This window comes from Neopelma chrysocephalum, unplaced genomic scaffold (assembly GCF_003984885.1).
Source record: "Neopelma chrysocephalum unplaced genomic scaffold, ASM398488v2 Primary Assembly neopelma1_102, whole genome shotgun sequence".
NCBI lineage: Eukaryota > Metazoa > Chordata > Aves > Passeriformes > Pipridae > Neopelma > Neopelma chrysocephalum.
The window spans coordinates 800,995-817,334 of NW_020897765.1; the positions used below are offsets into that span (position 1 = coordinate 800,995).

General features: G+C 41.1%; 1 protein-coding gene across 1 annotated transcript in view; it reads right to left on the reverse strand.

Annotated features, from left to right (window-relative positions):
• The window catches only part of GPR158 (G protein-coupled receptor 158), a 193,621-nt gene extending 177,558 nt beyond the window's left edge, over positions 1 to 16,063 (reverse strand). Inside the window, exons 1-2 of the mRNA XM_027695650.1 lie at positions 15,192 to 16,063; positions 1,222 to 1,327 (exon numbers count right to left, since the gene is read on the reverse strand). Of these exons, the coding sequence (XP_027551451.1) occupies positions 1,222 to 1,327; positions 15,192 to 16,063 (978 nt within the window). The remainder of the gene's footprint in view (positions 1 to 1,221; positions 1,328 to 15,191) is intronic.
• Positions 16,064 to 16,340: the final 277 nt, after the last annotated feature.

Sequence of the window (16,340 nt, forward strand, 5' to 3'; positions counted from 1 at the left end):
CTGACTAATTTTGCTCAAAAGACATCAAGAAAAGGAGGAGCATTTGCCAAAGTATATAATCACATTCAGGATAATTATCATATGTTAAAAGACAAGGTTTACCAGATCACATGGGAAAAAACATTTCCTTCTAGGAAGAAACATGAGATATTTAAAAAGTATTCCCTTGAATTCAGAAGACAAAGTACTTCACAAAGAAAAACATTTTTCTCCATTTGCAGAAATATTTAATCTTGAATTAGTCTGTATCAAAGACTTGCTTATTTCTCATTTCAAGTTTATTTTAAGAAAATAATTAAGTTGAAAATCAAAGTGAAAAATACCAAAAAAAATAATGTTTACAAAAATTCTGAGTTCTTGGTCAAAAACGCTAGCAGTTGAATTCACCAAGACCAACTGTTTTCCCAAATTCAGATTTGGCTTTGATAAATTGGCATTTTACAGCAAATTAGGGAAACATCTCCTGACTTCTGGCAGACAACGGTCAACTTTCCCTACTGTCCCTTCTCAAAGCACAGAAGTACAAGAGGTGCCTACTCTCACAAATGGGTGCCTTTGAAAATAACTTCATATGCCATAATAAGAAAAATCATTGAATGTACTTTGTTTTAAAGTTTCATTGAACACATGACTGGCCAGGCTGAATGATCTATGATACGCTAACAGATGGAGTCAGACCTTCAGAAGAAAGGGGAAGCAGGAAGGAGCTGAACAGAAACATTTTAGTCAGCTCTGTCAAAATGTTGGCATTTCTACTAAGAAAGAATTTCAGTATCCAATTCTGCCTGTTATTCTGTATCATTCTATCAAAAGACCATGTTTTTCCGACTAAATTACCATTAGCATTTGAGCAACTTCTACTATATTTTGCAAAGCTGTCCAAGCAAAAGTGACACTGACATTAAAAGCCTATTTTCATTTTAAGCACAATGTAATTGTTTGACTTGCAAAGCAGAACCTCATAAATCATTTCATTGGTAATATTCTTTTCCCCTGTAACTGTTATTTCTTCACAATAACTTAGCTTCTGTTTCATTTAACACCAATAATTCTAAAATGCAGGCACTCCTGAAACTCACGCATACCGTAACACCTTGCACAGAAAGATTTCTTCAGCCTAAAAACCACATTTAACACCTATAAAATAAATAACATTTATACCACAGAACTCTACTCATAGTGGAAAGATTTGTTATTGAAGTCCCTCAGAGACAGACATACCTCAGAATTGTTGAGATGACACCTGTGTGTCCCCGAGAACCACCCCTCACTCGAACACTGGTCAATGTCCACCTTCTGCAAATTGATGTCAACCTTGACAACACCTCTGAAAAGAGAGAAAAACAGTTGTGAACAGAAGTCCAGATATAGGTTAAACTTCTTTATGATGCTGTAGCCTGCAAAGCAGAACTACATCTTTCCTTTAAATATGGAATTTGATAAAGTGTCTAAAAACAGTTTTGTGCTCCCCAAGCCATGATCACAGAAACACATTCTTATTTTAGACTTTACTTAGATGTATTATGGCAAGAGGTCAGTAAATCCAATGCATTAAGTGTAAGGTGGAAGTTAAGAACAAGTTATATACTCAAACAGTGCAATGCCCTTCACATTTTACAATGCAGCAAAGATCCAAAATTAATACAATGAAAGACATGCACTACTTTTTCTGAGGCAGCAACCTCACCAGCCAACTCTGAATACAAGGTACCAGGCACCACATCCCACCCTCCATCCAGAGACAACTACATCCTTCCCTATGCTCCAGAGAACCCTATTTGCTAAAACAACTGGCAAAAGCTGCCTTCTGTATTCTCCCCAGAGACACTCCAATGTCTGGTGACATTCAGGCCTCCACTCTGCAGCTCAGCATCCTCCTCCAGCAGGCATCCAAACCCTCTCCTCCAGTTCCTGCCAGCTGGTCCTGGTAGAAAACCTGATACAACATCAGAAAGCAGCATGAGTTAGCAGTAGACCCTGATGTCTGTGAAGCCACAAAAACACACAGGTCCTCAAAGACCATGCAAGGACAGTCCTCTGAACTGTGTAAGTCCTATGCCAAGAAGACTCAAGTTTTCATCAAGTTTCCCTCAAAAATTCTTTTGAAAGAAAAGCTAACAAACCAATTTCAAGGCCAACACTGTTTTATAAACAACTCAAAAATCACCAGAAGAAAAAAGCTGCAAGGTTGAAGTTCCAGATCTTAAAAAAAACCTTCAAAGACTTTGATATTCTCTCTAAAATAACCTCCAGAATGACTTTGGACATAGAACATTTATAGCATCACTTTGTGAGAGCACATTATCTGTGACTGCTTTGCTGCCGTCTGGACTTAGCAAAAATATCAATATGCAACTTCTAGTTGCTAGATCATTACACAAGCTCACTCATAGTGGACGAATGCTCTCTACTGATTTCTTAAATCTAGGGTACCATTCCTTTTAAGTCAGCCATTTCAGCCACTTTAGACAGAATTTTTCATTTCCACAAGTCTGAACTTCTACAACTACAAATACCATCATTCCTTCTTTCACGCTGTGGACTAACAAGGACATGGCCCAACCTATATCTCAAGAACACCCCACTCACCTCAAAGTGTGTTGCCTCTTTTAATCAAATCTCATAATAATACACTAATAACAATAACATATCTACAGAGCCATATATTTGAGAGGGTGCTTACTAACAAAATTAGAACAGGCATAAGAGTGAGCTTGATCAAAACCAGGACAATATTGTTGACCCCAGTACAACCAAGTGCTAAGTATTCACAACAGCTAAATTTGGGCATTCCTCAGACGTGCTATACAGTCATTGGAGAAACACAAGCACATCATTTAAGTGATCAGAAGAAGAATGTATTAGAAAATTACATAAGATAGCCAATAGGAAGTTAGATAGTACAGGAACACTTCATCCCCCTCAGTCTCCTACCTAGAATCTAAATAATCTGATGCCAGGCACACTTAGAAATTACCCGAAATATTTAAGAGCTGGTTCGAGCAAGTTCAATTTAAAACAGCACACACCACAATTCTAGAATATTTTATATACTTTTAGTTTACAGCTTTGTGCCTTTGTACACTTGTTTTGAACAACAGCTTCTCCAGGAAATGCTCAAACCATACTTCTACCCCAATGTACTGGTTTTTCCATGTTCCAGGTGACCAATAACCTCAAGGGGAAAACCTGCCATACTGCACAGATTATCTCTTTAAGGTGTTGATATCAGCAGATTACAAACTTAATCTTAACCAGGTAAGAAGGTATCTGACTCAGATGCTCATAGCCATAGAGGTAGCCAATTACTCATCTGGTCACATGCAGATCCTATCAGGTCCATGTATACAGAAGAAAAGCAATATTGCTTCAACCTTATTCAAACTGCAACTCATTCACCTGAGAAAATCTCAGGCACCTCAGAGAAGGTCTTTATTTCCTTTATATGGAAAGTTTTTCCTTCGTGCACATTTTGGTTTTAAGTGGTAGAAGAGGAAACACACCTTTGCTTCTACAAACACTTCTGCAAAGAGAAATACAAATGAAGGGCAAACTAGTCATTGCTAGGACAGGAGAAAGACCTTAAGAGTTTGCTGTGTGGTACCACCAGCAAGCCCTGTAGGAGCACAGTGTCGGTAAAAAAGGATATAAACATTTTCAAAAGGAAACTTAACTAAACATTGCTTGCAAGAAAGACCACACACACGCCAGAGGAATTAGGGTCAGTAAGCACACTGAGGAAGCATTTGAGCGTGGCCTTGTACCAGAAATGCTCCAATTTGGAGAATTCATGGCATGTTCTAGTGAGACAAGCATCAGAAATCAGGATAGCATCTTAACACAGAGCCATGTACTGAAAAGAAAGGAGTGTACTTCTGGATTTCTCACATCAGAATTGATTGGGTAACTTGTATCCTTTGAAAGCTCCTTAACTCAATTACTTTGTTCAAAATAGATGCAAAAATCAGATTCATACAGCAACTGTCATTGCAAGAAACCTCTTGTGATCATTCAGTCCAACCACCTGCTCAAAGCAGACTCAGTTCAGTTGGGGTTTTTTTATAACTTCAATAATGAAGACTTCACCAGCTCTGGGAAACCCAATCTAGTGACTGACCACCCTCACAGTGTCAAGAAAAGTTTTCTAATGTTTAAAATAAATTTCTTGTATTTCAGTTTGTGCCCCTTGTGCTTTCTGTATTCTCATTGAATAAGCCTGAGAAAGGTCTGTTTCTGTCTCTCCTTTACACTTTTTCACTGGGTATTTGCACACACATAAAATTATCCTGGAGCCTTTTCTTCTCCAGGCTGAACTGTACCAGCTCGCTCAGCTCTTCTTGTCTGTCAGATGCTCCCATCTCGAACTTTGTGGCCCTTCACTAGGCTTGCTTCAGTACATCCATGTCTCCTGCACTGAGGAGACCAGAAGTGGACACAGCACTCTTGATGGAGCCCCACCAGGCTGAGCAAAGAGGAAGAATCACTTCCCTCAACTCATTGGCAACACTCTTCCACAGACCAGGAGGCTGTTGGCCTTCTTTGCCACAAACACGTATTGGTGGTTCATGTCAAGTTGGTGTCCACCAAGATCCCCCAGGCCTCTCCTGCCAAGCTGTTTTCCAGTCATTAAGCCCTCAGCCTGCATTGGTTCATGGGATTATTCCTCCAAAGGTGCATCAGTTGGCATTTCCCTTTGCCAAACTTCTAGGTTCTTGTTTGCTCATTTCTCCAGCCTGTTTCAGACCCCCAGAACGGCAACACAAACAACTGGTCTCTCAGCCACTCCTTCCAATTTTTATCATCTGCAAACTTGCTGAGACAACACCCTACCCTACTGTCCAGACCACCAAATGAAAATGTTAAAGAGAACTGACTCTAGTATCAACCGCTGGGACATATCAATAATGACTAACCTCCAGCTGGACAGCCAGTCATCTATGCACAGAAGGCTACTGAGTTGGTTAAATACTATTCCCCCTTCATAAACGCAGGCTGACTACTCCCAATCACATTCCTCTTCTTCATGTGTTTCACAAGGACTTTTCACAAAGATTTGCTCCATCACCTTTTCAGGGATTGAGGTGAGGCTGATCAGCCAGTAGTGCTTGAAGACACCAAGTACCTTGACCTTTCCAACATCCTGCATCACAAAGCACACTTTTCCATTCAACAGCAAAGACCTTGGAAATGACCTTTAAGATCATTGAGTCCAACCATTAACCTAATACTGCCAAAGCCACCACTAAAGCATGTCCTTAAGTGCCACATCTACAGAACTTTAAAATATCCTCAGGGAGGGTCACCCCACAACTTCCCTGGTCCAGCTGGCCATACTATTGCTGATACAAGATGTTCGTGGTCACAGTCATATTCAGACTATATCCATATTCCTCTCAGGTTACATGACCCTGCTTCCACCTCTTGTGCACTTTCATTTTATGCTTTAGTTTTGTCAGGATCTCCTTGTTAAGTCATACAGGCCTGAAAGTCATCTAATTTCAAAATATTTTCATAATACTTCTTCCAGAAATAATAAAAAATTCTTCCATATCAAGCTAAATGTGTTTTCCTTTTGCTTCTCTTGTGTTAAAACTCTTCTTATGAGAATGTTTGTCTTTCACAAAATACAATCTTCATCAACTCAATACAAACTTTTCTACCTACACTCTTCATAATGCACAACCTGAACTTCTAATATCGTTAAGTTGTTCTGGTTTTCCCCTTTCTCAGAGCTTTGCAAATTTCTGGGGTGAAAATCTACAGCAAGGAGAAACAGTACAGTCCAGGATCAGGATCATGAAAGCAATCTCTAACAGTTACAATCTATCATAGGCTTTCAATTTTTTCCCCCATGGTGCACATTATTGTTTTTCTTTGAGCAATACATGTGGCATTTACAGAAAGCATCAGGATGGTACAAGACTTCTACTGTTTGGGATGCTTTGCCATTTTAAAACACCACCTCAGACTTGTACCCCATGGTTATTACACACAGAGTACACCAATATGTACACGATACATTTTTGAAATTCATCTGTGATTAATACAGTAGCTGGCACAGCCTGTTTAGCCACCCACATTTTCAGTTATTTTTGACTCAGTATTCGGAAAATGGAACATATGGAAGAATGCATCCTCCTAGAACATACATGGACCATCTCCCTGTGTTACATTTATTAAACTAATTGGGAATAATGGCAGCGTTGCTATCTTGATAGAAGCAATCAAGACAAATATCAAGCGTATAAGAGTACACTCAGCTTGTCAGCATAACACATTCATCCACACTGACAATGCTGCCTGGCTGAACCAAAGCCACAGACATAAGTTAACAACAATAGTACTGGTAATTGTGGACCATCTGGCAGGTAAGTATATTTTGCTAATCTCCTTATAACAATAAATATTTTTTTCCTGCCACAATTTTCAGTCCTTTCAAAAAAATATATATATTTAAGGATTGCATGTTCGTGTTTAACATGTAGTTAATTAAGAAAGAATTAGTTGAATTGTATATAACAGATAATAACTGAAGAATTATGTCATCAAGGATTTTTTGTCAGGTCAGAGGTTTGATTTAAGAGGCTTTAATGTCTGTCTTCATTTCCAGTACCACTGTTTGTTGGCATGCTGTTTGCCTTGAAATCTGTGCCAGAAATTGATTTAAGCTTATTTTCCCAACCTACTAGCTATCTTGATAGTTTCAGTAGTTATAATATTTCATTGTAACAACATGTTGTAAAACCTCTATCTACAGAATAATTTTTTTTGCCTCTACTGTTACATCATAAAAAGAGTAGAAGGAGCATGTTCTCTTTCTCCCAGTCAGCTTAAGCTAGAACTGCACAGAATAATAGCCTGCCAACATTTAAATGGTGATAAATAATATCTTTGTCCTCTAGATCTTCAAAAGCTTTTTTGGCACAGAGGCTATCACAGCTCAGCTAAACAAGCAAAGTCTCGTCTAAGTTTGTACACTTATTTTTATATATGTAAGCACTGCAAGCAATCATAATTAAGATATAAGGCATGGTTATCACACACTGAAGCAGACATCATCCCCCAAATCTAAGCAGCTGCTTAGATTCTTGCTGCCATATTCATTCAGCCCTACATGATGTCCTTCGTAAGTCCTCCTTACCACAAAATGAGGAGATAAGAAAAACAAGTTCTCTACAGCCATCCCAAATCTGCAAATGCCTGCACCTCTAGACAAATGCCCATTGTATTTAGAATAGCCAAGGTTTTCAGGACAGATGCCTTTTCTGACCACTCATTTTGGAGGCTAACACTTTCAAGAATATTAGTCTTCAAATAGTGCATACTGACATCTGAAGCTCCTCCATCAACTGAGCATCCAAAAGTAATCCTGGTGTCAAATTCCCAAATTACTTTCAGCTATAAGTCTTTCAAAAGCAACTTGAACCTGCAGAGGCTGTTGTTTCTCTGTAAGTTAATATTTAGGATTCTGCATCACTTAGACATTGTTAAAATTGTTACCTCTGCATATCCAGCCAGATTCATAAAAGGCTACTGGGACATTACATACAACCTAATTTTGACCTGGTCACAGAGTTACCTCTAATTCCAAACTAATAGGACAGAGAAAGACACCTAATTCCTCAGCCATAGCATGACTGCGGGTTTTCAGCACACATTTTCATAGGAGAACCAGCTTTCACTAAAAATAAACTGAAGTGAAGAATAATACATAGCAGTGTGGGCACATGAATTAGGATTCACCTGCAAAGAAAATCCCTCTAGGCCATTTGGAACAGTACTACAATGGCAGAATACTTAAAGCTAAATCCTCTGTTGTCTGAAGAATTATTTCAATCTGCCTTCATATTTATGGCATGCAGTGCTGCCTCTCTGGGGATTTCCCTCCAGTTTAGTCAGAGAGTTTCCTAGATACTCCAAGGGGCAGTGATATTTTTTTTCCTTGAGGATGCTTAAGTTGCTGCTAGCATCTTAACTCTGTCACAAAGCATCACCTTATATAGGAATGCCAGGTATCAGTGATGGTGGGGTACCACTTATATTAGATTCTCCCTATGAAAAAAAGGTCTTGGAGCCAAATTCAAGCTACTTACTAAGAAACCAGCACTCTTTTTTTTTTTTTAATGTTCCCATTACTATCCATGAGGGGAAAGAAAGGTTCTCAAGGAACAGTACAGAACATGATAGAAGAAAAAAGGTTAGGAACACAAAACTTTTGAAATAGAAGAATCCTACACAGGAGGGATGGTCTCAGCATAACTATACCAAGTCCTCTGAGACTGAAGATTTATTCAAAGGTAATAAGGTCATTTTAAAACTGAAAAGTAAGTGGAAGTCAACATTAGGGGGGAAAAAAAAAAGGAAAATAGAGAGGCATAAACCTGGGCAAGGAACATACAAATTACAAGAATGTAAGACAAAACCAAAAGATATTTTTTAGAACCAACATGTTAAAAGTATAGGCTCTACTAATTAAAAACACTTCAAATACGTCAGAAACGTAAAAGCTGAAGTAGGATCTCTAAGGCCAACATACAACCAAGACATAAAAATTTCTCAGAGTGAAGACAGCTTTTGCCAAAAATTAGTTATTTTCATCCCTCTTGAAGGCATTAATGTAACAGAAGTCAGCTTTCACAATGCAGGACAGTTAACAAGCTGGGCATCATAACTATCCCTTCCTTGTCTGGCACATTCACAGCTGACCACAAATGAGTGGCCATTGACAAAGGCTGCAGGTGATAAAAACACTTGATATAACCCACAACTACATCTGGCTGACACAGAGAAAATATAGTAAAGAAAACACTTTGGAAAGTCTTCATTCAAGAATCTGGGATGTTCCAACAGCTTTAGATTCATGAAGCAAATTTAAAACCAGAAAATTATGGAAGCCATACTATATACATACTGTGGAATATATAAATATATTACGGAATACAACACCAAACTACATTGCAAAAGACAAAAATGTGTTATAAAGCAAATTAGAATCACAAAGGTGAGTTTAATCTATACTTACTATCAACATTCATCCAGAAAGAGTCTGAAAACCAATTTATTTTTATTGCTTATTATTGGTAAATTGGATATAACCACGATGGGAGAACTCGGCACTTCCACTGCTCTTACATTTTTCCTTAAGTACCTGCCAGAAGCTACTTTTGGATCGAGGGCTAGGTAAGCCTTTCATCTGACCTAACATAGCAATGCTTTTTGTCTTACCTTCAGGAACAATTCTCTATCTCAGCCCACATTCACAAATAGAATAGATGGCAGTCTTGGAGCTGAAGCTTGGATAGTAAGGACTGCCACATGTCCATCCCCTTCAAAAGAGCTTTGATAACCTGCTGTGCTGGAAGTCTTGCCCAAGGGGGACAGAGATAGAGGACAGAGGAATTGGAAACAGCAGTTTGACCCAAAAAAATAGTTCCTTTTATTGCAACTTAGCATGTGCTACATAATTGTGGACATTTATGCAGTACATGTTTCAATGTTCTCATGGCCATATTTAACTTCTTTCTTCAAAGACCCGCTTCTGTTTCTCCAATACTGAAGACAGCTGAATTGTGTTTCTAAAAAGAGAAATTCCTACTTATTGTTCCTTTCCTATGTTTCATCACCATCCAATCTTCTATCCCTATCCATGACCTCACATGAAAAATGCCAGCAGAGACATAATTAATTGCCTAGAGAATACTTAAAACATACTGGGAGTTTCTACAAGCAGACAGTAAATTATAAGAAGTTTCTTTGTTCTAACTTTTCAGGAATATAAATTCAAGACTTTCAAAAGTTCTAGGAAATAAATTATTCCTTTTCATTTTTAAAACCTGTTCTAAATCCACCCACACATTCAATCATGTTAAGGGCCAGGACATGTTATTAAAAAAATGATAAGCTCATCATTTTAAAATATTTTCTAGATTATACAACTAACATATGATGTCGTAAAAAATTAAAAAGTCTTCTTAAACAGTTAAAGTGAATTTTCTTTCTTGGCTCAGTACTGAGACTAAAGAGAGATTAGGGGGGAAAGTAAAAACAGGGGCTAGAGGAAGAAATCAAACCATGTTTAAAAGAAAAAAAAATACTAATTTTTACCACATCATGTCTACGCTTGGGGTTTTTTACCAAGCAATTTAATAGCTGTAAAATATTTAGCAGAATATGAAATCATGTATAATCCCTAAGAAATTACATATTTGTCATATATACTTCTACCTCCATGGTTTAATCTGCCTTCAGGAATGTTTCCTTAAGTTAGAGTCCCATTATAGCCTAACAACAGAGTGGTCCAAGTCATTGTTAATAGTACAGTGGAAATCACTATATTACACTGCCTTTAGGGAAGAACCAGCTCAATTTAAATGTGCAATAAAGATTATCTTTGCATCAAGAAATACCTTCCAAATAATTGAGAGAAGTAGCAAACTTCTGGAAGACAGAAAATTTTAAGGTGCTACACCTGATCCAGCCAAATTTCAGAATGAAGTTATCTGTAAATGCTCCAGAATGTGACACCATTCAAAATAAAATAAAAAATTTTAAAAAAATTCTCAGCTTGCTGACTGACTACCTTTCCGCCAAAACAGATATTATTCCATTGCATTCTCCCCAAAGTCCTTAAAAAAAAGATAGCAAATACTGTCCTGAATTTGGTGAAAAATTTGCCGGAGCACAGTGGAAGAGGAAAAACATGCCAATGCCCCTGTATCCTGAAGACAGTCTGACCTACTAGATGGAAAATAATGTGAGACCAATGATCAGCTCCCAAAATGTTGACACATTACAAGATGACATTAGAGAAAATGAGAAGAGCACACACGAGAATATTTTGAACTGCAAAAGCAGCAATTCATTAATCAGAGTTTGGGGATAATTGATGTCATTGCACAAGGCTGAAACACTGCACATGAATCTGACTAACCATGTTCAGGAAATACAGTAATAAGACTTGAGAAGAAGGACCATGGCAACGGAGAGCTTATAAAAGGAGCCTAAAGAAAGCCAGTTTGTGTAGTCCCGTAAACAAAGGTGGAGAAGGGACTGCTGCCTATAAATAAGTCAGGGCAGTAAACATCAGCAAGGAGTGCTACATTGGATAAAAAGCAGTTCTGGACCAGAATAAATGGATGAGAACTGACTGTGAATAAATTCAGACCAGAAATCAGAAGAGGTTGGGCAACCATCAGGTTGTCCAGAGGGAAGCCCACCTATTTTAAGATGGAGATTTATAAATTGATGACACTGAGTGGGTTTGTAACAGCGGAGGACTGAATCAGTGACCCAGAAGGACTTTTGTTTTTTAATTTGTATATTCCTAGTGGTTGACTACTTGGTCATCTTTCTTCCAGCTCAAGAAGTGATCTTCCCCGCTTATCTCCGAGATTGCTGAAGCAATGAAAACCTCCCACTTCCTCTCCAGGGGCCAAGCAAATACCTTTAGAGAAGGATATGTATTTACAACATGCAGCTTCTCATACCTTTCCACTTTCTCAGTAGGGCTGCAAAGAGGCCAGTTGGGTCATCATGTGCTATGAAATATTGTTCATTCTCATCACATGACAGGCAGTAGCAGAGGAGGGTCACAGAAGATCTGTGACAAATGCTATTGTGTTCTACCCTCTGCAGCACTAGAATTGAGGAGTGATTAGGTGGTGAATTCCAGCTGCAAACTGCATCAGTTTAGACTTCTTAAGAAAGGAGAAGAGATGGTTAACATCAAGTGATTACTTCTAGTCTCTGTAGATCCTCATTTCTGAATGAGAGCTTGCACTGCATCTTGTAAGCAGGCAGTAATGTTCTCTCTCTGCACTTTGGGTGGACCAAGGACCAGCAAATGCAGACAACAAAATACCAGCAAGTACTGCTAAGAAGCTGCAGCAACCCAGCACTGCTAACTTAGCATTGTACTGGGCTAATGTGGTCCCACTGGGCCTGAACAGCTTCTGGAACATTTATCAGCACAACCAAGTTGTCTTTGGTTTCTGTTTCATCTCAGTATTGGCTTACAATGTTTGCCCTGACAAGACAACTTAAACAACCATATTCTCTCCTTGGCCTTCACTTTGGACAGTTTGGTAGCAACCTCTTGGTAAGGAGGGAGGTGAAACTGAAGACAGCGACCTGTTTGCAAGAGCCCCCTGGGCTGTAACACTCACATCCTCCAGCATATAACCCCTCACAATGTGAAGAGCAAAGCTTGCTGCTTTTTGCTGCACCTTCAGAATGCCATTGACAACAGCACTCCAGCAGTAGCATGTATTGAACATAGCCAGTAGTAATTATTAGTATTGCCTTCATTAAACTCTTTCCATTGCTATACCACGTGACATACTCATCTGTTGCTGCCACAGAAGAGATGTCAAGAAGAAGGAGCAATGGCTTTTCCTTCTGTAATCTGAAAGAACTCTCTTCCATGGATATAGCATACTCCTGAATGTCTTACCCTCATGTACCATGCCATAAACCTAATACAAGAAAGAGTCCACAAACTGGTAGAATAATATTAAAGTGGCATGCACTATATTACCGTTAACCTCATATCAGATTATTAAATGGAAGGAGCATGTTAACTAATGCATTAACATCTTCCTAACAGATGGTTCAAAGATACTTTGTTTGGAGAACCAACATAGCTTTTTCAAGAGATGGAGGTTAATAAATACTGTCTTATCATACAGGTCTTAAACAGGAATTTAAAGTCAAAATATTGTGTCACTCAAAGACTGGTGGTGAGGAGAAATAAAGCTTATTTCAAGAGGCACCTTATAGTGATTCACAGTAATTTTCCAGTAACTACATTAGATTTTACATTTTTCTATTGCGTGCTCATACCTGGAATCATTTTTCATCTTAAGAACTCACACTGAGGCTGTGTGCCTATCAAGTATAGAAAACATTCTGCAAATATTAAGACAAACCATAAATCTTGGAAGAAGCATATTTTGTGTGTAGTATTTCCTATGTAGCTGTAAAGTTACTTTCTCAATATCTAAAAAAAAAAAAAAGTTTTTATTAGAAGCCCATCTTTCATGTAACATACCTCAAACTAGGAACACGGGAACTATCATTTAGCCTTGGCAGAATATGTGCATATGTGTATTTATAAATGTACTTCTTCCACCTGCTTCTTTAATAGTTACAAAAAACATACAGACCCATTCTCTTAGAAATGCTTACCGACTCATCTCTATTGATACAACAAAACTTTGTTAGTTTTGTCCTAACTGTTGGGTATAACATCGATACAACACTTAAAACTTGCACAGCATACTCCATCTCAACATCTTCTAAATAAGAAGTGGTTCTCCAAGCTTAGATGAGCTCAATGGATGCCCTTTGAAGTATCAGAGGTATCAGAGTTATAACAGGTTATTCTATTTCTTCAACTGAAGTGACTCTCACATGGCAAACAGAGGCTGGGAAGGTGAGGCAGGGAAGGCAGTGCTCTTACTGCATCCAGGAGGACATCTACTGGTTGCCTTGGTTGGCCATGATTAGTCCAAAAAGGGACCTGGTGTTTCCTGCACACCAAAGCTACCACAGCAGAAACCTACACCACTGAGATGCCTTCTGGCATCACAGGATCTTGGCACAGAGCTGAGATTGAAGCTTTAGACATGAGTTTATTTCCTCTTCATTGAAGTCAAGATTGAAGCTTCTTTGAATCATGCTTTATATCAAAATTTACATTCTCGAATAGCTGGTTTGTGGCTGCCCCCCCACCTCCAGCCTGGTGATTCTGTAGGTTCTGTGAACCTCTGTACCCAACAAGAGAATATCAGCCTACATTAACTTTCATCCACATCCTGAAATCCATCAAGTGCATTTCAGTGATCTATGAGAAGTTTCCTGAACTTTTCTGCACCCCCTAGGGTCCAGAAGAGCTCTGCAGTAGACCTATTCTTGGGTTCTGGTCTCAAGAGGAATTCAGCAACAAACAGCCTACAGATGAGCTCACTTAACCTTAACCCTACCATCCCCATAAGCATGAAAATTTCAAGGCAAAAAGCAATTCAATAGAGAAATAAGCAGTCACTCTCTATTCAACAGATTTTTTTTTCCCCTCTAAGGATTCATGACTGCATTCATATTACTCTGATCCCACTGGATTTCAGACTAAGCCAACAAAAACAGCGTTCACAGACACTATTGCCTCATCACCTAGGTATGGTAAAATCTCTTTGGTGTCTGCTGTGTTCTTATCTATTCTTACTTACTACTAAAACTCATAACACAAAGCAAATTCTGTGTTCCTTTCTCATCGTCTGAGAAATGCCAACTACTTCTGGGCAGTGGGTATTCCCCAATGGGCAGAGCTACCCATGAACCCCATCGCAGAACTGCCAGCAGAAAAATCTGGCTTCTCGTACCCCACAGGTTGCTCTCATTCTTTGAGCAAATCTCTCTGCTATCAAAATACAAAAATACAAAAAAGAGACTTTTATATCGTCCCCTCTGCTAGTCACAGCCCAGTGCAGAGTCCTGGGATTAACAGCAATAAAAAATACGCAAATCTTTACATATTCCAGGTATCAACTACACAGTTATGTAGCCAGGAGTGTCCTAAGGAACGCTTTCCTAGTGCCAATTCAGGTTATAGCCACATGCACTATGGTAGAACTGCTGTCACCAACGCTTATTTACCTACAAGTGTACTGACCACTGACCAGGCTTGAGCACCCCACAGTGGATGCGCTCTGGAGACCAGAAATTGCAGTTTACCAGCACAACGCTGATGTTTCCAAGCTGGTTAAAATCATAGCTGGGGTCAAGCTAGATTTAATTACACAGTATACTAAGAAATAACACCTCAATAAACATCTTCCTCTTGCAGGCAGAAATAAACTTCAACCAGCAACTGCTGCTCTCCTCTCCCCACCACAAACACATCAGGAACGTAACCCACATGCACATCTGCTTCCAGGGGAGCAGGTAAAGCAAACGTTGTTTTACAGATGGAGATGACAGCGGTTCTCTTACTGAGCAACAGCTCCCTAAGGCATACGAGGGTACAGCTCAACAGGAAGGCCTGAGGTTGCCCCGTGGTGTGACTGAGCAGCCCGTGCGGCAGGGGTTGATCAGGTCACTCCAGAGACACAGCCCCCTTTCCTCAGGAGGGGGGCACAACCAAACCCCCACTCAACCCCCCCTTCTCAATAGAAAGCAAGCAGAACTCCTCCTACCTGAACTCGGGGATGAGGTTTGGCCGCAGCCCATAGAAAGCCGCCGAGAGAGTCACTAGCCAGCCGGGTTTGTAATTCCCATTCTCACACTCCAGGTATGGTGAGGACCACCTGATGTGGTTCTTATCAGCAGCGAAGCTCTCCCGCCTCTTCCAGCTGTTCTCCAAAGTTTTGGGGCCCGTATTTAAGACCTTCCTGTGCAGATGTGGCCTCCACTTGCGCTTCAAGCTGTGGAACCACTCCGTTTCCACAGAGGCATTGGCCAGTCGGTGAGCTGAGGAGGACAAGTCCTGCAGGAGAACCTGGCTCTCGTGCCTGCTGGCCTGGAGGAAAACCTGGGGAGTAGAGGAGAAAGGCTCCGTGCTAAAAGTGATAGCTGCCCTGGAGATGTTGGGGTCCTCCTCCAGCAGGCTCCTGATCAAGGCGCGGTACCACTCCAGGTCCTCCTGCAAGTTCTGCTCCCGCGACTTATTGCTCTGGAGGATCATGTTGAGTAAGTTGGTGGCGTGGGTGAGGGTGCCCAGGGCCCCGTGCAGGGAGGGGTGCGAGGTGAAGCGCGACTTGCCGGCGAGGCTGGCCAGCTCGTACCGCCCGGAGCAGTTTGCTCGCCGCAACTCCCGGGAGTCGCCCGTGTAGAGGAACGAGGCCACGTCCTGGGGCACCTCCTCGGCGAGCCGCTGCGCCAAGATGGTGCTCTCCGTAGAGCGGCTCCGCGGGGCCGGTGGAGGCTCCCGGCTCTTGATGTGGTTGTAAATAGACTGCGTCCCTCCGAGCGCCCGCTCCCGGCCGCGCATCGCCTGCCCTTGGCCGGCGGCAGCCCCCGGTCCGCGCTGGGCGAGGAGCAGGAGGAGAAGAAGCCGGAGCAAAGCCATGTCCCCCGGTGCTGCCGGCGGCGCCGGCACGGCGAGGCGGCTGAGGATGGGGTTCGCGCAGGCGGCCGCGGCGCAGAGGCGCGAACGCGCAGGGGCGGCGGACCGGCGGAACGCGGCCCCCGGCCCGCGAGTCACCTGTGGCGGCGCCGCCCGCGCCTCCCCCAGCACGGGGCGCCGCGCAGCCCCACCGCCGGCGCGGAGCGGCGCGCAGCCCCTCCGGCGACGGCAGCGCCGAGCCCGCCTGCGCCTCCTCCCGCCGCGGCCACCGCGCTCACTA